This window comes from Hipposideros armiger, unplaced genomic scaffold (assembly GCF_001890085.2).
Source record: "Hipposideros armiger isolate ML-2016 unplaced genomic scaffold, ASM189008v1 scaffold_118, whole genome shotgun sequence".
NCBI lineage: Eukaryota > Metazoa > Chordata > Mammalia > Chiroptera > Hipposideridae > Hipposideros > Hipposideros armiger.
Window position 1 is genome coordinate 1,335,103 of NW_017731468.1, and position 25,591 is coordinate 1,360,693.

At 37.2% G+C, this 25,591-nt stretch overlaps 1 protein-coding gene across 1 annotated transcript in view; it reads right to left on the minus strand.

Moving 5' to 3' along the window:
* The window catches only part of MTA3 (metastasis associated 1 family member 3), an 82,824-nt gene that overhangs the window by 20,292 nt on the left and 36,941 nt on the right, over positions 1-25,591 (minus strand). The window contains exons 7-11 of the mRNA XM_019647914.1: positions 15,312-15,386; positions 13,436-13,494; positions 8,662-8,786; positions 5,656-5,807; positions 4,571-4,793 (exon numbers count right to left, since the gene is read on the minus strand). Coding sequence (XP_019503459.1) covers positions 4,571-4,793; positions 5,656-5,807; positions 8,662-8,786; positions 13,436-13,494; positions 15,312-15,386 — 634 coding nt within the window. The remainder of the gene's footprint in view (positions 1-4,570; positions 4,794-5,655; positions 5,808-8,661; positions 8,787-13,435; positions 13,495-15,311; positions 15,387-25,591) is intronic.

The window sequence follows — 25,591 nt, forward strand, 5'->3', positions numbered from 1 at the left end:
AAACAAGACACAAAATCCAGGGCCATGAAAAAAAGGTAAATTCAACTTTTTTTTTAAAATATCTGCTTGGCAAATAATTATAAACAAAGTCAAAGATAAAATGAGGAAATATTTGCATCACATATCACAGAGCAAGAGCTAATTTTCTTAAAATGTAGTTACAAGTCAGTAAGTGTCTCTAATAAAAAATAGGCTGGGGCAAAACCACATGGCTTTCATGTGTACGCAAAGATTCCTGTCTCATTTAAAATGAGAAAGGCTAGCTAATGTAACTTACATGTCATCTGTCACTAGTCAAGGGCTTCAAAGGTTGGTAACACGGCTGCCAAGGGCCTAGAGAAACCAGTCTTCTCTGGACATTGTGACTGTAAATTGTACTGGGTTGTCGGAAAAGTCATGATGTTATTTTTTGTTTTTCATTGCAAAAATGCGTCATGACTTTTCCAATAGTTTTCTGAGGGCAACTGGGTAGCAACTATCAAAATTCAAAATGTTCCATGGCCCAGATGTTTTACTTTTATGGGTCTTGTAAGGTACATTCACATTTCACGTATCAGTCTAAAATGATATCCATATATGGATATTTGTTGCAGCATTACTTATAATAGAAAACGATTGGAAATAACCTAAAAATTCTTAGGTTGATTTTTAATTAACCTAATTTAAAAACTTTTTAAATTAACCTAATTTTTAAAAATGTAGTCCAGAATACCTCTGGATACTTTAAGTGGCTAACCCTGAAGAGGGTAGGAATGGCAATGAGATTTGTAATCACTTTTGTATCTTAAGAAAAATTTAAAGAATCCATTCAAAAACAAATTTTTATGAAATATAAACTCTCTACCCAAAACACCAAAATTCAAAAACCCCAAACTGTTCTCTCCTAATGGTAGAGCTTAAAACCTCACCAAATACAATTAACTTTGGTTGAGACATCTCTAGAAAAAACTCATTGAATATACAACAAATTTCTTATGAAAATGGGGCCTTGGGATACTTCCAAGCTAAATTAGCATCTTCAAACAGAAAAAAATGACTCCAGATGCCTCTTGGAGAACTTGCATACTGGGGAATGCTGCTGTCATTCAAGCCTGGTGTGTTATCAACTTGAAAACCACTCACTGACCAATGCAAGCTACAAAGGTGGCAGGTATGTCATTTGGATCCACTTCTGTAGATCTAGCTTCATCTATTGAATGCTAGTAACACCTACTTCCTGAATCTTAAAACGGTAACCTTGCTCATCAGGTGTTGATTTTATAGATCTTTGGCAAAGTCATCTGGTAACTCAGAGGTAATGTCTGATGGCAATAACAAAGGAGAAACACCATTATCACATGGAGGCTTTATACTGAGGAGTATCAAGGGGGTGGGGGGGGTGGCGGGAGAGACAAGCTGTCTGAAACTTGATGCTGTTACAACCACAGTCGGTCTGCACATCTGGTCAAGGACATGGTGCTTTTCTTTACGTAACGTTTGGTTTTGGGTGGGTCTACCAATGCATTTTTAATAAGCACTATCTATGTGGTTAGAACTGGCTCAGGAAATGTACTAATGTTAGTAATTTTTGGCATGGACTTATATATTCACACATAAAGGTATATTATTAAAATAAATAGGTATTGGAGAAACTGGTTTTAAAAAATCATTTTCCCTATATGTATATGTACATATTTTTAAACATGTTGGTTATACTATGTACTTATTTCAGTTTTTAGACTATTTAAAATAGGAGACATATTCCCATGGTTCAAAACTGAAGATCTAAAAGGTGGGAAGTCTCCTTCCCAACCCCCTTTCCCTCTCTGCCGCCCACTTCCCTTCCCATGGATGTTATTACTTCCGTTTTCTTTGGGATACTTTGCATATATGCAAACAAAGATTCCCCTTTTTACTATATTGTAGTCTTAATACCAGTTTCTTAATGAAAATAAAGGACAGAGTGCTGCTGTAACAACCCAGAAAAATTTCTTCTACACAAGGATTAACTTTTAAGTCAAGAGCTCAGTTATGAGTATGCTCTTCCCCATCTAATTGAGTTTAATCTCCTTAGCTCCTCACCTCTCAACTCTTATGCAGTCACCCCATGAACTCTGGCTATAACACTGGTTGTGATGGTTCTGCTAAAGGGGTTTTTATAGTTCTTATAAGAGGAAGAGGCTCAAGTTCACAGGGAAACTGTTTTCCTTTCCCAATACTGATGAAGTACTCTAAAATGCATTAATTGGAGTTCTTGATCTAACAATATCAAGAATTACAAACTTTTACCTGATCTGAAAGTACATTCATATTGCATCATAGTGATTCTTAACTTTTTGGGGAAGGGACAGGGTCACCACTGCCTTTGAGACCACGAAAACCTTACAAAACAAAAAAAACCCCACAAACCTTATACACTCCCACTGGACCAAAGACATGACTGCTTAAAGACATCAATGGTTTAACACATAATTTCGCTAACAAGTCAAGATCAAGGGATCTGTTGAAGAGGTTGTAATAAGGTACATATAAGAAGGAAGAAGATGATATAAGAACCAATGAGATGCTAGGAAGAGTTCGTTAGTTGCTTCTCTCTAAAAAAAAAAAAAAGTAGATAGATGGCTGCTGAAACTTTTAATTTTAAATCTCAAGGTGAAAGTATTGGGTTGTCGGAAAAGTCATGATGCATTTTTGCAATGAAAAATACGTCATGACTTTTCCGACAACCCAACAATTATTCTGAGAATCTAATTCTCTATGAATCTAACAACCAATGAAGCTAAATACAAAATATGTTTCTTGAATCTCATCACAACAAATGACTGTTAATCATCATTTGTTTGTAGAAATAAAATACAGGTAATTTAATCTTCATGTTTTTTTTTTTTTTTTGCATGGCCTTTCAATTGAGGGAAAAAATTAAAATGAAGCAACAGAAAATTACACTTCATGGAAAAATAATCAAAACGAAGAAATTTGCAAAATCACTGAGAAATGAACAGAGGAGCATGACAAACAAGCTTCCTCAACAGCCAATTTAGTTGGTGATGGTTTCTTTTCCATTCAGAGGAACAAAGATGATACTGGATCCTGGCCAATTTTAGTGGAAGAATTTCATTCATTTTCTTTCTCAAATGTTTTATGATTGTTTTTGTTTAAGAAATTATATATAAAGGCATGTTTGAAATCAGTCAGCTAAGCAGTTTAGATGACTATAAATATTTTCAGTTCCTTAACATGGATTTAATAAGTGATAATAGCATAAATCCATGAACTCAGATATGCTAGCACGAAACGTCAATGTAAGCCTCAAGTCTCAAATATACGAGTTTAATGTAGCTAGTTTTCCCCTCCATGGAACTCAGAGATTACTACCAATTTCCGCTCCCTTTACAAAGTACTTTTAGTCTTCTTATAAAGCTTTTATCTGCAAGTTTTAAAGCCTTTCACCTGTTCCATGAAAATTATCTTTTAGGAACAAAATCTTTTTCAATCATTACGCCTTTTATGGATACCCTCTTGAAATCAAAATGGAACATCTCATAATCAGAATTTTCTTATCTCACAGATAAAGAAAAGCATCTACTGAGTATCCGTAAGATTTCCTATCTGTCAAGCCAGATAGCAAATTTCCCCATTCTTTAGGGGAAAAAAACTTGCATAGCAATCACATGTTAGCCAGGAATGTGACTGAAAGTAGCAAGGCTAGAATCAGAGTTAACACACAAATTCTGGACACATTTAGGGATGCATGGTAATAACAGAACAATCCACAATTCATTGGTACATATGACCTTTGTGCTAACAAAAAATTGAAACATAAGCAAGACTGAATGCGTTGAAAATGAAGAGTAATAAAGTCATGTAAATGTTATGTGGTAATATATATGATATATGATTATGAAATGGAAACCAAACTGGACAAATAGGAAGGCTGCTCAACCATAGTAAATTTGGATACTAGCTTGTAAAAAGTAATGTGTATTTTCAGAAAATTCATCCAAAAGACTTTAAAATTTATTTATAATTTGCTAAATCTTCTAATAAGTCTAGCATTTGTTACAAAACAATGTACTTCCATAATACCGTATAACTGTAAAAGGTTGAAAAAACAAGAGGTCTACAGAGACATTCAATTTTTAATCAGTGTAAACTGGTAAATTTTATTCACACCTACTGAATCCATGGAAAACTGGACAGTGTGTCTCAGTTATGGAATCTCACTGTGCCACCACTCTTGGGGATTTATTGTGGTACTACCTTACTTCCAAGGGCCTCAGTAAGGGCTTTTCAGGCAATTCCATCACAAAACCCACTGGATAGGACAGCTTCCCAGCCATCTTTTTCTGAGCTCTACTCTGTCACCAAGGCTGCAGAGGTTTCAATGTTGTTTTTGTTTGTTTTTTTCAGGTTGGCATGATACAAATGGCAGCAGACAAAAACGATGTTAAAAAAAAAATAAACCAAATAAAAGGCTGTACACAAGAACTTATGTTTATTGCAAACAAACACAAAACAAAAAAGAGAGAGGGAAAGAGAGAAAATGGTCAGCAGCACAACACGAAAGGTTAAGAATTTAAAAGCATCTTACATTCTGCCCTAATGGCAGCGTAATTAATAGGGACAAACGGCCGTCTCGCCGCCTGCCGCAGCCGGAGGGTATTTCTGCAGACCTGACGAGCAAATTTTGTGAAATACGTGGTGTGAAGGAAGAAAGCTTGGCGGGTCTTCACCGCAGACTTGGGGCTCCCAGTGTTGCGCACGGGCATCCCCTGCGTGGCCTGGCGAGACACGTGGCTTCTAACGCGCGGGTCCTGCAGAATCAGACACCAACAAACACGTGAAGCCCAGCGCGGGTCAAAGGGCAGTGCCACTTGCATCATGCTCAAAGGAAAGCGCAAGTCTTAAATCTCCCACTGAAGCATCTATAATTTACTACCCTACCCCCAAAAGGAGAGGCTTAAAAAGTGTGTGCTTTTGGGGAAGGGGGGTGGGGAGTAGAAGAAGGGGGTTGGGATGTGAGCCTACATTTGTTTTTAAATTAACCTGAACAATCCAAAACCACATTCCCAATAGTAAAAATTTGCCAAGGGATTAATCAGATTATTATTATTTTTTAACCTTGATGGGACTCCTGAGATCCCATTAGCACTCAAAACAAACGGTCTCCTTCTGGTAGACCCTAGCTGCTTGATATCTGCAATTTATGAGAATTTTACCAAAATCATACTTCAACTGTTGTTCACCTCAAGATTAAGTCCATATCTTCTCCCTCCTAGAATAGCCCAGGGGTGGAAAAAAAGTTCAATTTGTATTTTTACTTGATGTAATGACACATTTTCAATAGTATCTAAAGGCTGCAAACTATTTTCAAAGAAGCAATTAAAACAAACATTTAATTTGTAAACTCTCTACTTATGCTAATGCCTCCCACACACACTGTTCTTCCTTTGTCTCAGTAATCTCACAAGACAAATATTTTGAATACCTGAAAAGACTGGGTTTGTCCCTGCCCCTCTTTTCATACCCGCCCTGAATGCTGTGGTGCTGTTTAGCTATAAAAACAGCTTTGTTTGCTTTCAAATTATCCAACAGTGTACTTCTGTTTTCAAGGACTGATCCAGCCATTGTAAAACACAACATTTCTCAACACTAAAAGGACTATTGCTCGTGTACCTCTGCAGTTGGGCTGGGAGATAGCTTCTCTTCTTCTGACTGGGTGGGCATTTTCAGGCCTCCATATTTTTTCCAATAGAGCCAACAGGTTGCACATAATCTACACTGCATATTAGGTGGGCCCCAAGAATACCACTGATGAGACTGCGTAGCTAAAAATGGAGGAAAAATAAGGAAAAACAAAGATTGCTATATAATTTATAACATCAATACACATATATTCAAATACTTAAAATAAAATTCCAAAGCCACATTCAGTTTACAATGTTATCTTTCTTTCCCCAGCTTACAAGCAAACATGCAAGTCTAATATATACAAATAGTTTTCAAGATTCAGAATTCATTAAAGACCACTTATTTCTTCTATATATATCAAGTGCCTGGGGCGCCTATTAAAAGAGGCTATTAGGTGAAGTAGCCTATATAATATATTGTGCTGCTGAGGAAGTTTTTGCTTGTCAATTAAAAATGTTTTCTATTGTGTACATTTCTGGAAATAAGTTTTTGGAAAGGTATTATTTTTAATGTTTAAAGTCTAAATTCGGATTTCTAAACCCATGGTTCAGAAACTATCCAGAGTTTAAGGTGCTCAGATGGGCCCCCTTGATAGAGGCAGAATGTGACAGAAACAGGTTGCTTTTTTCCAGTACTTTATTTCAATCAATAGACAAATAATTATTTTAAACTTCTTCCTTTAAAAAACAGAATTCCACAGCGTCGGCATAGGCTGCAGCCCCTGCTGCAGTGGGTTGCCATGGGCTACCATGTGTAGCCAGGAGCCAGCGTGAGTGGCCACCAGCCGCAGTGAGCGGCCGTCCAGAAGCCGGCGACTGATCTGCCTCGCCAGGGAAGAGCGCAATGATGGTGCCAACTTGGGCCAGTGAAGCAACGTCCTCCACAACTAGACTGAAGAACAAAACAACAGCAACTTGTCTGTTCCCCTTCCCCTAATTCCCCAGCGCTGTTCCCATCTCCCAATTCCCCAATTAAAAAAAACAAAAACAACAAAAAACAGAATTCCTTTCAAGACTATGCGTCCATATCAATTGAGCATATGCAGCTGAGATCACAGCAAGCTTAACACCTAATAACTTGATGTATCATATAGCTAAACCCTGCAAAACTGTGCTAGTTTTGTTCTGCAGTTTAAATTACTGTCATACAACATTTAAAGTATATCCCCATTTGAAGTTTGAAAACTCTGACACTGAAACATTAAGTTAATAAGGTGCATAGAAATGATTATAATTTTCTGTTTGCATTGGAATATTCTTCCCCTGATCTGTTACATCAGATCGATTTGTTCAGACAGCCCAGCAAGGTGTCAACTAACACTTCACAAACTAAACCAATGTCAAAAAAAGGAAATGGAGAGCGTCACAATCACAATGCCTTTCAGTTTATTGAGAACACTTATCATGTGTTATTTTTGGAGAACTCCTTGCAAGTAGCACCTAAAAACCCATCATCTTGTAATTTAAAAACAAATAATAAAATAAGCTAACACACACACACACACACACTAATTATAAGAATCCTACATATTAGACATGGATTTATTTTGGATTCTGAAAATAGAATTTCACTCATATTTAAACAAGCATTTTTACCCAAATAATGAAATGCAATTTAATATTTGTCAACAAATGTCTTTCCCCATAATTAACTTACATTCCATTAAAAAGTGACAAACAGAAAACAACAAATTTTTCTATAATGATAAATCTTATACTATATTAAGATACATTTTATGATAGATTATTTTAAAATATGGATTTAAAATATCATAAAATTAAAATTGCTTATTTGTCATATACACATAAAAATGACAGAATAATTATTTAAAGGGATATGTGAAAATACATGAGTATGAAAGGGGTTTGTATATCAAAAATAAAATCGACTGAGCCACTATCATTTGTCTGTAGTATTCTTTTAATTTTCACAAAAATATAAATGGACTTAAAAATCTATGATTTCCCAATTCAAAGACATTTATGATGTAATCCAGGTAAAATCTTGACCAAAAGAAGCTAATTTTCCACAAACTGTTTCCTCTTGGGCTCCCATGGTGTAGAAAATGGTTAAACATGTACCATTTCTATGAAGTAAACAATTTGTCTGGCTCACACCTTCCCTGGTTTCAGGAGAGATAATTATATGATTTGGTTTTAAAAGCCTTTTCTAATGCTGAAACCTGGCGTGAAGTATGGTGCAGAGTCACAAATGTCCCTCATCCCTATGTCCTTAAGGCAGCAGGCTCCCCCAAAGAGCTACTGAGACAAAAACTGGGCAAGTAGACTTTTAATAAACATTAGACATTTAATAAACATTAGTTTTTTCCCCTCTCACACTCAGGCCACTTTGGTTAGAAGCAAACATAAAGTCATCAATACCTCATTAAGAGGTTATATTGTTGTTTGAGATTTTAAATAAACATAAAAAGTATATCAACTATGTGACAGTGCATCTCACCAACCTGATATATATAATACTGCCAGTCTCTGGTTGGCTTCTGACGTGGGACCCTGAAGCCAAAAGCAAATACCACAGAACAGCAGGTCCCAAACCAGTGCTCTGAGGGAACCCAGTCTGAAGACTATAAACAGCAGTTTACCCACACACAGGTCTTTCCTACAGAGTTACCTGGAGTCTTTAATTTGTCAAAGAATCTTGAGAAACTCCAAAAGGGGATTTGGTATATTTCATGGGACCATGGTTTGTACAAAGCTAGTAACAACTCTAACAGCTGTGGAATAATCAACAAACACAGGACCCCACAGAAGCAAATCAAAGCAAATCCAATACCAGAATGTAATGTGCAGGTGGGAAGGTAAGGATGGGCATCTATTCACTAAGAGGCTACATACGTGCCCCTGCCAAGTACTGGCCTCACGTGCCTCTAGAAAGCTGCTCAACACCTCCCCCCCAGCGCCAGAGGTTCCCTGCACTTCACGGAAAACAGACCCCCAAAGAGAAAACAAAGCCCTGGTGCAGAAGACTTACCATAGCAGCTCTCACAGGCTCGCCCTAAAAGGGGATTCTGTGGCTGGAACGTGGTCCCCATGGCTCCATTCACAGCACCAGGTTTGCCATTGCTGGTGGATATTTGGTTGGGATTTGGTTTGCTGCTTTCAATGAAATGTAAAGTGAGGTCATAAAATAGACTTGTACAACAAAGCAAAAGGCTCTACGTCTCATTACTGATTTATCTTAACCACATATAAATAAACATCTGAATGTCTGGTGAAGAAATAAACTGGTCAAAGTGAACCTAAACCATTCATCTTTACAAAACATGGCTATGTAAAAACCAATCTCTTATGCCTGACACTCACAAAATAAAAACAGCTATCTCTCTTCTCCTCCCAAATACAATTTCCTTAGGATTCTGATGCGTGTGAAAGATACAAGTTATTAAGCTTTATCAGGTGTCACAAATATCTCCTGAGAAAATAAAATACTTTTTTGAATCAAATAAATTAAGCCAAAGGCAGTGTGCTGTGCTCACAGAAAACCACTGTCCTGTTCCTAATGACTCTACGCAATGCGTACAAAAGCCACATATTTAACACAGGCACCGGATGTCAACAGGACATATCTCTGGAGGTAAGTTAGTATTTCAGGAGATTTGGGCTCCTCATCATAATTTCTATTATGTTTGAAGTTTTATGAGGAAGATTATGTAGCATTTGAAATTAGAAAAACCAACAAATGCATTTTCAGGTTTTCTTTTCAAGAAAAAATTTTCAGGAGGAGGAAAAAGGTAACATCAGAAATGTACATTCAAATTTCCCAGAGGCCATGATTGCTCAGAAACACGCAGCCCAGATTATCCTGGTCCTTACTGTGCAAACGTGGCTAACTTTTCCCCATCTAGGATAGGCTAATTCCCCTACTTCTAGGCCATGCCCAAGAATACTGCACAGGTACATATAGTATATCTTCAATAAACTCATATTCATTCAACATAAATCTCTATTCAGTGCCTAGTAAACAATAGCGCCTGACCTCAAGGAGCTTTCATGTCTATTTGCTAGACAGAAAATAAACAAACTAAATCAGCAAATTATTTGTGAGAAATAAACGCTGAATGACTAAAATGCAGACTGTATCTTCCCATGGCTACTGAAGTAATTAGAGGCCACTACTATCAAGACACTTGGGGTTTCAACATGGAGTCGGCTCAGGAGTTTCCTCTCGGCTATTTCTCATTCTTACAGTTCCACTGACCAGAGAAAACTTAGTATGTGAGCTTGGCCTGACGGCAAATTAAGATCTCTCTGTGGTATTGTTACTGTAACTCTTAGGTGACACGCCACCACCTCCCACAGAAGAAATCATTTAACCTGAGTGCACTGAGGCCCCTATTCTAGAAACAGGGCTACTGTTTACACTTCTAACCTGTGCCAGCAATGTATTTTGAAGACAAACTGGTTTTAAAACACATTTTAAGCCAGACAGAATGTATTTCTCTTCTTATAGTTTTCATTTGAAAATGTACAAAATGAAAAGTGGTGGCTCAGAATGACTAAGATTTCCAAGGGATACAATAATCTTCCTGATCTTAAAAAAATCTATATATAGATAGAAACGCTGGCTCCTTTAAAATTAAGTGACTGATGTAATTAATGTCAGACGGCTTCCCAGAAAATATGAAAATGTCTGACATTTAACCCAGGGCTAAATATATGTGTTAAAAAAGAGCTAACACAAATTTACGTTTGAGCTGCCTGAAAAAAAGAGTAACGGTAAACACAACTTTAGTTGTTCAACTGAATCTACAATGTTCTTTGATTAAATAAATAAGCCACTGACCTTAATATTATAATAATTACAAAAGGAAACAAGTGTGCGAAGACTGAATGTAGACTTAAAATGTGAATCACTTAAAATATGTTTTGCAAAACCCAATACCTACAGATTAATTCTCAGGGGACAAATGACTGATGTCAATGTGACCATTTGAGTAAACTTTTATTGTAAGATAAACATATAAAGAAGTTTTTAAGGCTGCATTATATGAAATGCCCTTCTTTTTATCTAATGCCTGAAACTTTCCTCCCCGCTCATCTGCGCTCCAGATTTCAGCCATCCTGCCCTCTTGAGAACTTTGTACACTTGATTCTCTGTCCTGGACGCTCCTCATTACCTTGTAAACATATTTCTCCTATTTAACTCTCCCAGCTCTCTATCCCAACCTACCCCTAAAAACCAACAACTCTCTCAACTGCCCTTTCCAGCTAGTTTTCTAGAGAGCTGCAAATCTTCACCCTCTGCAGCTCCCTGGCTTCTGTGTGGTTCTCACTGCTACATTCAAGATCCCCAGTGACCTCCATGTCACTCAGTTCCCTGGCTATTTTCACCAGCATCTGACAGTGTTCATTTCTTTCCCTCTTTGAAACACATTCCTCTCTCAGTTTTGAGGATAATGCTCTCACCTCACTGTCCTTTTTTAGCTATTATACTCTATCTGATATATAAATACTGGGTTTCCTCGAGCTTGGTCCAGGCACTTTTTTCTTCTTGCTCCTCCTAAGAAGTCTTATCCATGGTTTCAAACACAATGTTATATGCTGATGAAGCTCAAATTTGTACCTCTTGCCCAGAACTTTCCCCTGAGTTTAAGACCAATATATCCAACAGTATATTCTACACCTCTTTGTGAACAGAACAAACTAAAATGACCTAACCCGGTTCTCTGCCCTAGTTTCTTAGCTTGGTAAAGGGCACAGCAATCCACTTAGTTGTGCTGGCCAGAAACCTGGGACTCACCCCTGTCATCTGCCCTCCACTCCTCCACACAAGTCAGTCACCTTCAAGCAGTGCACCGTTCCCAGGGCCACAACACTAAGTCAACCTCCTATCACCTTTCCTCTCCAAGAACTTCATAATTGGTCTCCTTACATCCACTGTTAACTCCCTTTCCCCAAACCATTCTCTAAAACATAGCCAGTGATCTTAAAGTACAAATGTGATCACAAGACTTTCTTGTTTAAAATCTATTTCCATTCTTCACCAGATGGATAAACTCCTGGCCCTTACCTACCATACCAGCCACATACGAGCTATTCTCCACCTTAGTACTTGTCACACTGGGAGACAGGCTCTTTGGTATCTGTGTCCTCACACTAGAATGTAGCCTGTCTTCTTACCCTTCCTACTTCTTGTACTGAACAGAGTGCTCTCTGCTCACAGGAGGCTGCAGGCTCAAAAGGACAGTATGAAATAATTCTTAATCTATTATTTGTCTTTTAATATTCTATTTCAGAGTAAACTGGGAAATTCTTCAAAGGACTCAGATTCTTATTCAACACAATAATGCAGCTTCATATATTCTATTTATATATATGATTTATATAACCTTTTTCTTTCTTTCTTTCTTTCTTTTTTTTTTTTAAGTATGATTAGAAACCCTGTTTTGAGCTCCAAAAAGCATTAATTTAGATCAGGAGTTGCGTAGTAAATATTTTAAGCTTTGTGGATATTTTAATTCTGTCACAACCACTGAACTCTCTGCAATTGTAGCATAAAAGCAGATGCAGACAACACATAAATGAATATGGCTGTGTCCCAATAATATTTTATTTACAAAAAGATGTAGCAGGTCTTTGACTTAGATCAAGGTTCCAAAGTCAATGCAAAATGAACAGACACAATCATCTGGGTTACCTGGTGAAACCTGGTTAAAGCACTTTCCCTTTGATGTGGCTGCACTGCCAAGTACAAGGAAGCTGGTCTGCCTGCTTCTGAAAATCTAAGACACATGAATCACAACAGTCTTTTCTTTGGGGAGCTGTTCTTTTATAAATGAGTCAAATAAAAAGATATAATTTTCAAAAATGTTAGAAACGACTCTGCAAAAGGGACATTACAGCTCTGAATAAAAATTATGAGCCCTGTAAATTACATATTATCTGCCTGGAGATAAAGATTAATAAGAAATATTGAGGCCTCTTATATATAAAAATGTCTTAACATATCAAAATTCAGTAAACAAAAGGCTAAGTATAAAACAACTGTGCTGAGCTCATAGAGTGAGAAAAATCTTGGAATAGCACATAGAACTTTGTGGCAAATTTCATTTTAATCTCCAAGGAACCTAGGATAGCGCTATATACATGGTACTCAATAAACTAAAATTTCCTGAACGGATGAACAATCAAATGCTAAAGACCTCAAAAAGAGATTAGGATTCATTTAAAACGTAGCAGATGAAAAGAAAATTGGCATTCATTTTGATATAACAATGATTTCTAAATCCAAAGCACAACGATAGAATGCTAGACAGAAACAATCAAAACCTATTCATTATTTATCCAACATTTACAAAGTATGACTCCAATTATTTTCCCTAATCCTTCCTTCCCCCAAGCAAACGATGTAAAAACATCAACCAAATAAACCACATATCTCAAAAGGGCAATGTGCATTAACCCAAACCTAGTCCATTCTATAGCTTAGAAGTTTCATTAAGTCGTTAGCTTTCGGAAATGCGTTTGCTTCAAATAATAGTTTCATAGGTTAGTTTCCTGACACTTTCCCTGCAGCTGTGATAGAAGTACAGTACATGGTATTCTTCCTTTAGTCCTTTAGTCTACTTGGAGTTTCTCTCTCTAAAAGCCATTTTTCTCTCTAAAAATATCACTGTAGTGGTAAAATGTGAAGCAAGTCTCGTGCTTTGAGTGGAAGAAAATAAGATTAAAATTTTGCTGAAACTGACATTTTGTTTTTATAGAATTAATAACAACAAATATTTTAAAAGATTTCCATTACTTACTAAGTTGGGATATACACTTGTTTCAGTTTACTCTCAGCTTCTGCTGCTTTTAGACGTTTCTAAGTCAAAAGATGGATAAAATATTTTACATACAGTGCCTAATAATTACTTCATTGTTTTAAAAAATTCACAAGAAAATGAAATATTAAAGTGTAATTTAAAAACTGCCATTTTAAGATGTGCATATTCTTAAACTGCAGTTAACTTCTAAGAAAAGTCACTAGATTCTGAGGTACAGAACTGTATGTATTAATAGCATTTTAGATATAGATTTTAAAAATCAAGCAATGAACAACCCTGTTTCCCATATGAGTGAATCAACAGGACTACTAAGCAACCATTTTCATGTTTCAAATTTACTTTCCACCTTATTATTTTTTTTTGCTTTTCTGGGAGAAAAAACTCAAAAAACATATAATCTTAGTGTTTTTAGAATACAAAGTATTTTTTTAAAAACACTTTGTGTTTTAGAAAAATACTCAGAGATGGTTAGTTTTCAAAGTCCAGGCTGAAGAAAGAGATAGCAACTATTCTAAGTACAATTAAATAAGCATTTACCCTTAAATGCTGGGAGCTATGCAGTAAACTGTAAAGCTTGGCTGAACTCACATCAGATTTTGGAAACAAATTAGGAACCAGATGCACAGAAAGGAATGGGAAAAAGATTATGTAATCAAATCCAGATATTGATTAACACAATAATGAATGCAAATAGGAAAGGAAAATAATATATGGTAGAGATCCAAAAATAAGACAGACTAAAATATAAAGCAGTCTTCCATTTTCCCAGTGAGGAGAAAACAAAAACATTTAGGGGGACAACTTAAAACTTTTAGGATGGAGTTGAAATTCCTGAAAATAATTTTATCCAAACATTTTTCAACCATCCTTCATGACGTCATCTCCACCATCTGTGGGGACTCTTTTGCTTTGAATAACACGGGTTTTCAGAGCACATGGTCTTCACGTTTACTTCAGTTATTTCAAATAAGCACTTTTTGAATTATAAATGATGCTGCCACTGGAAATTTTTCAACAAGCTATGGGTGGCTATTCACTATTCATGATCTCAACTCACTATGGTAACTTATAAAGTGATCTTTAAAATGTATTTTTACAGCACCCAACACTTGCCACTGTGTGATCACATACTTGGGAAAAGTAATGTCTGTGATAAATATATTTGCCCCTTTCTTTACCAGTTCTGACATGTGACTAGAAGAATATAGAAACAAGCACTGACTTGAGGTCATTTCAGGAAAATGTGCCTTTCCCCCAAAGTAATATTACTCAGTGTAAGTTAACTTAGAGAATTACCTCAATTTGAAACATTTGGGAAAGACTCAAAAATAAATGATTCCCTGCTTTTACAAATAATTTTGGAGAAAAATGTATGTATAGTAAGTACCAAAGCATCAAACTAGGTAAGACCAACTACTACATTAAGGTCAAAGATTTAGGGGACATAGACACACAAATGTCACATAGGGTTTCAAAAGGTATTTTAAAATATCTCAAATTGTATGGTTGATGGCACTGGTCTAAGCTGGCAAAATAAATAAATAAATAAATAAATAAAATAAAATAAAATAAATTGGCAATACTTCCTAAAAACAACCTGTTCAAAAGGTTTCTGCTAAACTATACCATCAACTTAGGTGTTCCCATCAACTATACCAGGCACCTGCAAGGAAAAGACTGCCTCAAGTGGTATCTTTCCAAAATAGTTTCGTTATAAATTCTGAAGTATAAAAAAAAATTAAGACTAAAATCTTAAAATAATATCTTAAGGATATGAAATCATGTAGTTTAAAATTGTCTAGAAAAGATGAAGCAAATGAAACAAACTGCACTGGAAGCAAGATAAGAAAATTACCTGCTGCACGTATCTGTCAGTAGTTTTCCACATGTAATAATATTCAATGATGCTAGTCAGTGATTTCCAAGGGAGCTGAAAAAATATTTAACATGATAATGGAAACAAGCTACTGTAGAAATTGCTTTCCTTTAAAACTACTACTTTAACATGAGGCAAATATCCACCTGGAAGTTCATTCTAGGAGAAATGTTTGAGAAAACTGCAATTAATTCTTAGCAAAAGGATACCCCAAACAAGTTATATTCAGTTAGACTCTAATACAACATATTCCACTTCTCATTTCCAATTTTGTTAAAAATTATAAACCTTAAGACGGATACTATTTCATGACTTACTCAGGAAAGCTCTTCTTGGGTTACAGGTGGGATTGAAGTACAATTTTTAGAAATGATATTTAAATAGATTTAGCTGGAGTTACTTTAACTTCCAAAACTGTCAGCTACAAGTGGGTGTCATTTGGCCCCTGGCATAATATTTCTCATCCTTTTAAAAACTGCTCTATTTTCATCTATTTTTATTGTAAATAAAATAAAAATCCAAATCTCTGAAAAAGAACATAGCCGAGTGTAGTTCATATTAGAAAAATAGCAAGTTTGCCTTTGGTATATATTTTCCATTATTCAAAAATGGATAGATGAGCTCCCGCTCATGAGACCCATAACCAAATATATTCAATACGTCCCTTTGTAAAGGGAGATGTTAGTCATCCAAGATGCAAATCAGGGTGCATCAAACCTTCAAACAAAATGACTGATAACATTCATGATTTTTAGCGGTTGTGGCCGATTTTACAGGTAGGTGCTCTCCCATCCAGCTGTCCCTAATGCACCACCAGAGTTATAGGGTTAAAACGGTCCTTCCCAGGCCACCCTGCAGCTTGTGACCCACGTGTGAAGTATCCACGCCATTTCTATCACCTCCACATTTAACTCATCTACATGGTCTAAAGAGAAAACAGATGGAGTTCAGGCAAAGGGATTTATTTTAAGTTTAACTGAGAGGCAACTCTGACAGTAGTTACAGATGTGGTCTCCTTACAGGACCAGGTCCGCATAGTCACTGTCATTTGCACTGCAACTAAAGCAAACAGTTGTCTCCAATCCAACAAGCAAACTAATGGAGTTGAGAGGGTCTGAGGGGTGGCTTAAGGAGCATATGGCAAGACCTCACAGGGTAAGACCTCATAGTCCCCTACGGTTTTAAGCAAGCAGAAACCTCTTCATCTCCGAACTATTCTCCTTTTGAGAAATAACCCCCCCAGCATGCAATTACCTGGAAGCCTGACAAAAAGAAACCAAGGGACCATGTAACCTGAGCTTCATCCCGATCCAGACTATCTGAGCCATAGAGTACTAAGCAGGTGTGCTCAGCAGCACCACTCCCTTATCAGGGAGAAGAGTGGCTCCTGAACGCGAGGAACGCGCCCCGGCGTGTCTATTCCTGATGCAGCATCATTTCTCCCTCAACCCTCACTTTTGGCTTCATGGGAGTTCCCAATGACAGATCAATTTAGACGGAAAAAAACCTGAATGTGGCAGATGGCTTTGCATGATATACTGGCACCAACCAGGATTACTGTATTTTGCCATTATAATGCGTACTTTTTGCCCAAATTTGTGAGGGAAAAATAAGAAAGTGCATTATACATGGGTAGTACTAATTCTGTATCTACATAAATGTTTTTCATTCTTTTATTTATGCTTATGAGTTAAAAGTGTAACTCTAGAAATCAATAATGATATCCGTATGCAAAATGCCCTGGAATATGATAATCGGTTTTGTTGAACTTACGACAAATTTGCAACAATGAAGAGTTCTTTGGCTTTCTGTGATGCGTAAATATCATAAATTTTTACCGGTACATAAAATTTCTTCTACCTTGTATCTGTTCTTGTGTTTTGTAATTATTTGTTACATAAAATTTCTTGTACCATAATATGTTAAAAAATAAATGCTAAAATTCCTTTATAATACAAAAAACAAGTACCTAAATGTAAATAAACAAAAATTCGAATTACAAAATTAAAACGAAAGATTTCTTTTTCCCTGAAAGTTTGGGCCAAAAATGTGGGTGCGCCATTATACATGGGAGTGCATTACACACAGCAAAATACGGTATACTGCTATAATATTTCACAGCCCCAAGCAGGAGCGGCTCTGAAGCGGGTGAAGAAGGGAGGTCCTTTGGAGGATGGAACATTAAACATCTCGCTTTCTCCTTCTACTTGAAGGAGAAATGGCCAGAAGTACTAATCCATACCCATTTGTGAACTGTGGTTATTTACTTGTCACAATGATTAGGGACTTGAATCGGATTAGAGGGCTGGTAACTATAAGCCTTAGGAAAGAGGTCTGTGGGGCAGACCAGCAGGATGGGTCTGAGAGTGAGGGTATTTGTGTCTCCATTCTTATGCACATGCTCCCTCTGCAGAGAAGATACTCATTAATATCACGTGGATAAGGTTATCTCCTCTATGGCGATCAATCAGCCTTTTTTCCTAGCCACGCCAATGACTGCTCAAAGGATACATAAACAAAGTGGACACAGAGGCAAGGAGACAGACATCACCCATGGGTGCCACTACATGGATGTCCTTTCACCAAATCTGATCTGATTACTCCAGGTGTCCAATCTGCAAGGAACAGACACACTGCGCCTCCAACATGGCACCATTCCTAGTAACATGTCAGTTACATTAGACTCTTGGCATCCTGGAATAGCAGCTATCTGTTCTCACTGAACAGACAACTATTCTAAATATGACTTGCCTTTTCTGCCTATGATGCATTGACTAACAATACGACCCACAGAATTATGAAAGACTTATTCCTACAAAACACTGCTTCCGACCCAGGGCTCAAAACCCTCGGGAATGAAGGTCTGGGTCACCCAACCAGATTAAGAACTATGGTCATCAAAGGTCCTAAGGAGAGGAGAATAGTGGGGGAATTTGATTTTGATTGCCAACAAAGGCCTCAGGATGAGTTTTAGAAAAGGAGAAAGGAAGATTAAACAAGACATCTATATTTCCTTTCTTGCTTGGTATAATTATGTTCCTTCTGCACCCCAGTTGCCTTTTTATTTTTTACAAGGTCTGTTGGCAGTAGTTTTACCTTCACAATTTAATGCTGAAGCTATAAAGACGGGGTTGTGACTAAAACCAAAGGATGAATAAACGTCAACCAGAGATGAATGCTGTGACCATAAAGTTGGACCTCCCCATTTGAACAAATGGTACCACATTTTCTATTGACTCAGGAATAATTACTACTGTTCAAAAGCTGACGTATAGAAAGGAAGCGTATACAGAAAGCAAGGGTGGATGCTGAGTAGCCAGAGAAGTGAGTAGTGGCAGAAACTGCACATCTATTTCCAACCCGCTTCTATTGGATTGCCGGAAAAGTCATGACACATTTTTGCAACAAAAAACACAGAAAAAATACGTCAAGACTTTTCAAACAACCCAATAGCTTGCCTTCCTTGAAGCTCTAAACTTTTCCCCACATACCCTTGGACGAGGGTGCAGATACTGGGTCAGGTTAGCCAAGCTGACAAACCTAAATGACATTTAGATATAGAAAGAAGTGAGCAGCATCAGATGAGGCTGCATGCAGGGAGGCTGGATAGTTTGGCAAGAATGACGACTGAGATATGCTCTTCTGGGCCATCTGTGTTGACCTCATTGGATGCCAAGCAGCGGAGGGTCTGGGTGTTTCCACTGTTCCTGGAAGTGTAGTATCCAAGCCCAGTTCTCTAGTCTTCCTGGAGATTCTATAAAAAACTAATGTCCTATGTTCCTTTCTGCTTCTATTAGATATAGTGAATTCTGTACTTAGCAACTCAGAACTCTAATATAACCTATATATTTATTCTTTATCCTAAACTAGGTAAGGTTGAGTTTCTCTCACCCATAATCAAAAGCACTCTAGCTAATACAAAAATTGGTAAGAAGCATTCAAAGAACAGACCCTAGAGATGTGGCATTTATTGACAGAGTCAAGGTGGAGCAGTAATGAAGCAAGATTGGTGGCAGAGGCAGCAGATGTTGTAATGGGGTTTCTACTAAAATCTTACCCTTGTGGGGTTAGATATTGCTCTTGGCTTCGCAAGTCCTGGCTGTGAAGCAACTAAACTTGGATCTCTGGAAACTCCCTGAAGTTCTGTTAGCCTTCTAACACCTTGTAATAAATACCTTTCTCTTTAAATTAGCTCAAATTATGATTTGCTCAGTATCCTTTCCAACTTCCTCCTAGTTCACTCTCCTATAATGTAAAGGCTAGAAATCCAAACATTCTATTTCCTAGGCTCCCTTGTGATGTATTTCTTCCAATCAGGTGTATGTGTTTAAGCCCTAAATTCAGAAGTGAATTAAACACAGTTAAGAGAGGACGGCGCACAAGGCATCATTTTGCTGCAGCGGAGAAGCACAAAATGGTTCCACCGCCAAACGCTCTGCTGGAAGTTTCCAGATCCCAAGATCATGGTTCAAGAGGTATAATCCTAGGGCAGAAAGTAACCAAGACGCTGCCCAGATTCCATACGGGGCAGAGGTGGGAGTGCGAGGCCATTTCTGTGGGACTGTTCTGAATTCTAATCTAGGGCAGACTTCAACAAACCTTATCCATGATTTTAAGCACCCAATTTCCAAAATTATATCCCATTCATTTCAAAATAGCTCCTGTAATTCTGTTATCTGCAACTAAAGCCTAAATGATACAACAGCTAGGAAACATCCTTTGCTGAAAGGAGTTTCTATGGCAATGGACTTGATCACATGAAAAAGAAAAACTTTGCTATTCTGCACTTGGAACTTTTCAAGTTACTTGTCATATTTCAGGTCTTGCTTCTGTTTAAGATATTGAAATCTACAAGAAAATGTCATTCCCACCCTAAAAATGTGGGGGAAAAAACAGATAATCTATAAAACCCTAACAATTATTTAATCCATCCAAGAGTTAAGGTTGCAGGACAATCAACTGAATTGCAAAGTCACTCGGAGGACAGAAAGGACTCACAAACTATTTTTACTCTAGCGGAGAATAAAAGATACAGATGACCAATAAAAATGAAAGTAAGAAGAAAACAACAAAAAATTTACCAAATAATTAAAGGTCAACAGTGGACTAGGACAACTGTTGAACATCTCTGGAAGCTCTAGACACAAGGGGAATCCACAACATTTGTCACAGATCTCCATCAGGTGTTCATCAGAAAGAACTGGGCCAGAACAGGAAACCTGAGAAAGCCCCCATTGGTGGTGACAGAAATGTGAATCTACACAAAGAAATGAAGAGGGGCAGAAATGGTAAAAAGTTTTAAATAAATAAAATAACGATAAAGAAATAAATATATTTATTTATATAAATATATTTTATATATTTATTTATATAAATATATTTTATATATTTATATAAAAAGATTTTTTTTACTCTTTAAAAGATCACTGTCTAAAGCAAAAAATAGTAATCATACACTGTATGACAACAAAAGCACAGTAATTGGAGGTAGGAACTGAAAGCGTCTTGTTATGTGATTCTTATAATCTATGTGATCTAAGTGGTATCTGATTGGAAGGTAGACTGCGGTACATTAAAGATGCATACTGTAAACCATTAAACAAAAGTTTAATTAATAAGTTACTAGTAGAGATAAAACAAGAATCATAAAAAATTAATCGAAAAAGGGTAAAGAACAAAAAACAATGGGACAAATGGAAAATTAATGCTAAGATGATGGATGTAAACTGATAATTATATTACTGACAATTATATTAAAAGTAAGTGATCTAAACACTACAACTAAAGGCAGTTTGTCAGATTGTTTATTTTAAAAAATCCAACTGTATTCTGTCTACAAAAAGCCACTTTAGGCATAAATAAGATAAAAATAAAAAAATAAAAGGACTGAAACAAGCTATATCATGTAAACAATGAAATAACGCTGGAATAATTATATTAATAGGAGATAAAGTAGACTTTACCCCAAAGAATATTACCATGAATAAAGAGGCATGATGTAAAGATTAAAGGGTCAATTTATCATGAGAACATAGCAATCCTAAATGTGTATGTACCTAATCACAGAATTTCAACATAATTAAAGCAAAAACCTAATTACAATTGAAAGAAATAATAGAAAAATCCAGAATTACAGCTAGAGACTTTAATACTGCTCTATTAATAAGCAATAGAACAAGTAGACAGAAAATCAGTAAGGCTAGGAAGGCATGAACAACACAATCAATAAACTTGACCTAAGTAGCATTTATAGAACATTCCATCTAACAGCAAAATATCTTCTTTCCAAGAGCACATGGAGCAGTCACCATAATTAAGCATATACTGGGTCAGAATCAATCAAATCTCAAAAATGTAAAATTTGTGGGGTTTTTTTTTTACAGAATATGTTTTCTGATCACAACAGAATTAAACCAGAATTTATTAACAGAAAAATATATGGAAAGAAACACCACATATGTGGAACTTACTTCTAAAAATCCATGGGTCAAAAAAGAAATCAAAGGGAAAAATGAAAACGACTTTGAAGGAATGAGAATGAAAACACACCATTATCAAATTTTGCATGGTGAAGCTAAACACAGCAGTGCTCAGAACCCACACACCCCTTTCCTCCATTAGGTGCTCAGCAGCAGGAATCTGGGACAGGGCAAGAGACCCAAGAACACCTCCACTGGTGGTGATGTGGGTGTGCAAAAAATGGTGGTCAGCTGCCACTGGGGACCAGAAGAGAAAACCCCTGGCTGCTGAGATCCTTCTTTCATACCGAGCAAAAGCCGTCTGCCACTTGCGAGGGGCAGGAAGTTGGTGCCCATCCATGCATCCCTGACAGTAAAAGGCAGCAGAAGGCAGAGACTGGTTGCCACAAGGGAGCTGCAGGAAGAGCAGAAATACCAGGGGACTCTGCCACTGAGACTCGGGGACGCAAAGCCTGCCTAAGGCTGGGGCTAGAACAGGAGGACGGAAACCCTCTGTGCCCTCACCATGAACCCCGCAGGCAGTAACAAGGAACGCCACGCTACTATCAGAAGGGCAATAATGTGGAGAGGCTCAGTACCTGGCATGCTGAGGATATAACAGGAACACCGAAAAAACCCTCGGCATTCCAGGCTCCACATTAAGCACAGGTAAGCCTTAGAAGGCTGTGGGTGTTCAGAACACCTCGTATTCACTTTCAGTTAGGGATCCGCCCCTCAAAACAGTACAAGATGGTCAAACGTCCAACATACAACACTCAAAACAGATGAGACTGGCAGCAATTTACTAGCGTCATATGCTCACAGCCCAGGGGAAGAGGACACCATGCAGGGTCACACGGGGGTTGCACTAGGGTACGGTGGGCCAGTAGGGGTTATGGAAGTGAGGCTTTGTGGAACAAGAAGTAAGTGTCCCTGGGTTCCTAAAAAAGCTTCCCATGGGAGGATGTGATCGGTTTGTCTGCATAATTCTTCAGGCTGGCGGGGAAGTGAAACCTGTTAGGTTGCAGACTGGGTGAGGTGTGAGAGCAACTAGTCAGGTGGACAGCCTTTCCTAATAGGTGAGGAGGATATCCGACAAAACCAAGGCAACTTACAATTAAGCTTTTGGGGCCCTATGAGGCTCAAAACTGTCACTGAAGTACAGAAAATTTTAGGCCTTCTAGTATGTGGTACACTGAAGGTAACTAACAAAAACTAGCCAGACTCAATTCCCCATAATAACGACCTAGCAAGAGAAGCTGCCTGCTCATTTCAGAGTATAAATACTACTGAACTCTCTCTCTGTTGTTGTTTATACAGATGTTCCCCATCCAATCAAAAATATGATATTTTAAAAAGCATGAAATGTCCCATTTTCAAGAAATAAATCAGGCAATAGACACAGACCCCAATATGGCCCCAAATGTTAGAAATATCAGATAGGGACTTTAAAATAACAATGACTAATATATTAAAGGATCTATAAAATGGTGGACAACACACATGAATAGATGGGGAATTTAAACAGATAAAAAGCATAAAAAAAGAATAAAATGTAAATGTTAGAAAAATGTATGCTACCATATTTGAAGAATTCCTTTAGTAAGTTTATCAATATACTGAACACAACAGAGAAAACAGTGTACTAGAAAATAATTCAATACCAATTACACAAGTTAATACATAAAGAAAATCTCAGCTCTAGGAAACTCAGTGAACTACAAGTAGAATTACAAAGAAAAACACACCCAGGCACCATGTAGTAGTAATAACTGGTAAAAACCAAGAGTAAAGAGAAAATCTGAATACAAAGAAAAGGAAACATTTACATACACAGGAAATTCTCATCAGAAATTACATAAGCCAAATAGACTAACTATTGAAAGAGAAAAATAAATGAATTACAGAAAGAGCAAAATATATTTTTAAAGGAAACAGTAAAGAGTTTTTTCAGGCAAAGCTGAAATCATTGTCAGCTAAATATATACTATCAATAAATAACTGCATTAGAAGAAATGTTTCAAATAAATTATCTAAGCTTCAACCTTAAAGTACAGCGTAGGGAATATATTGTCTATAATATTGTAATAACTATGAATGGTGTGAAAGGGATACTAGGCTTATCGGGGGATCACTTTGTAAGTGATATAAATGTCTAACCACTATGCTGTTCACATGAAACTAATAGAATATTGCATGTCAACTATAATTGAAAAATAAGAAAGAAACAAAGACACTAGGAAAAGACAAAGCACATTATCCCAAAGCAAGTTGAAGGAAGGAAATAATAAAAATAAAAGCAGAAATTAATGAAACAGGAGAGTCAATCAAACCAAAAGCTGGTTCTTTGCAAAGATCACTAAAACTGATCAACCGCTAGGCCAGACTGATGAGGAAAGAAGCGAGAAGACCTAAATTACCATTATCAGGAATGTAAGAGAAATCATCGCTACAGATCCATCCGATGACAGACCTTAAAAGGATAATACGAGACTATTATGAACAACTTTATGACAATAAACTAGAAAAGATGAAATAGACAGGGAGAAAGATGTCAGCAAGATAGAGGTGTAGGAGATACCAGTCTTGTGTCCCCGTCCCCCCGCCAAAAAAAACCAAAAAACCAAAACCAAAACAGATAGCTACTGACAAATGAAAATAGCCCTGGGAGGGTGCAAGAGTCAAATTAAGAACTCACAGCAACACTGTGCGGCAAGTAATAAATAATGGCACAGAAAGGATCACTGTGGAGATGGGCTTAGCTGAGACATCTGGAAATGGGTAAGAACAAAGAAGGGTAGAGGCTGTCAGTATAAGCCACAAGGTGGCTGCCACTGAGGTCCCCAGTGGCCTGCTCTACAGAGGAGGCTGGCAGCCTTTGCCACTGAGGACCTCGACAGCCTCCATGACAGAATCCCTGCAGCTTTCAAGCAGAGGACTCAGATGAAATATTGCTCAGCCAAGGAAGGGAATGGGTTCCTGCCATCTGCGGAGGCACGGATGGACCTGGAGGATACTGTGCTGAGTGGAGGATGTCAGACAGCGAAAGACAGATGCAGTGTGATTTCACTCATATGTGGAATCTAAAGAACAAAATAAACAAACCAAACTGAAACAAACTCATAGATACAGAGAACATTTTGATGGTTGCCAGATGGAAGTGGGGTTGAGGGTGGGTGAAAAAGGGGAAGGGATTATGAAGTACAAATTGGTTGTTACACAGTAGTCATGGGGATGTAGGGTATAGCATAAGGAATATAATCAATAATACTGTAATAACTATGGTGTCAGATGGGAACTAGATTTATCAGGGTGATAGATGGGAGGGGGGTTGGGGGCGGGGTGAAAATGGTGAAGGGATTAAGAAGTACAAATTGGTAGTTACAAAATAGTCATGGGGATGTAAAGTAAAGCGCAGGGAATATAGTCAATGATATGGTAATAACTATGTATAGTGCTAGGTGGGTACTAGACTAGTCAGGGGGATCACTTCTTAAATTATATAAATGTCTAACCATTATGCTGTACACCTGAAATTAATATAAAATAATATTGAATGTCAACTGTAATTGAAACATTTAAAAAGGGGGGAAAAGGTAAAGGGGAATAAGAGTTCCAAATTTCCAGGTATAAGACAAATAAGTCCTGCGGATGTAATGTACAGCATAGAAAATATAGTCACTAATATTGTGATAGCGTGGTACGGTGTCAGATGGTTGCTGAACTTATCATGGTGCTCACTTCTTTAGGTATATAAATGTTGAATAACTATGGTGTACCCCTGAAACTAATATAATATTG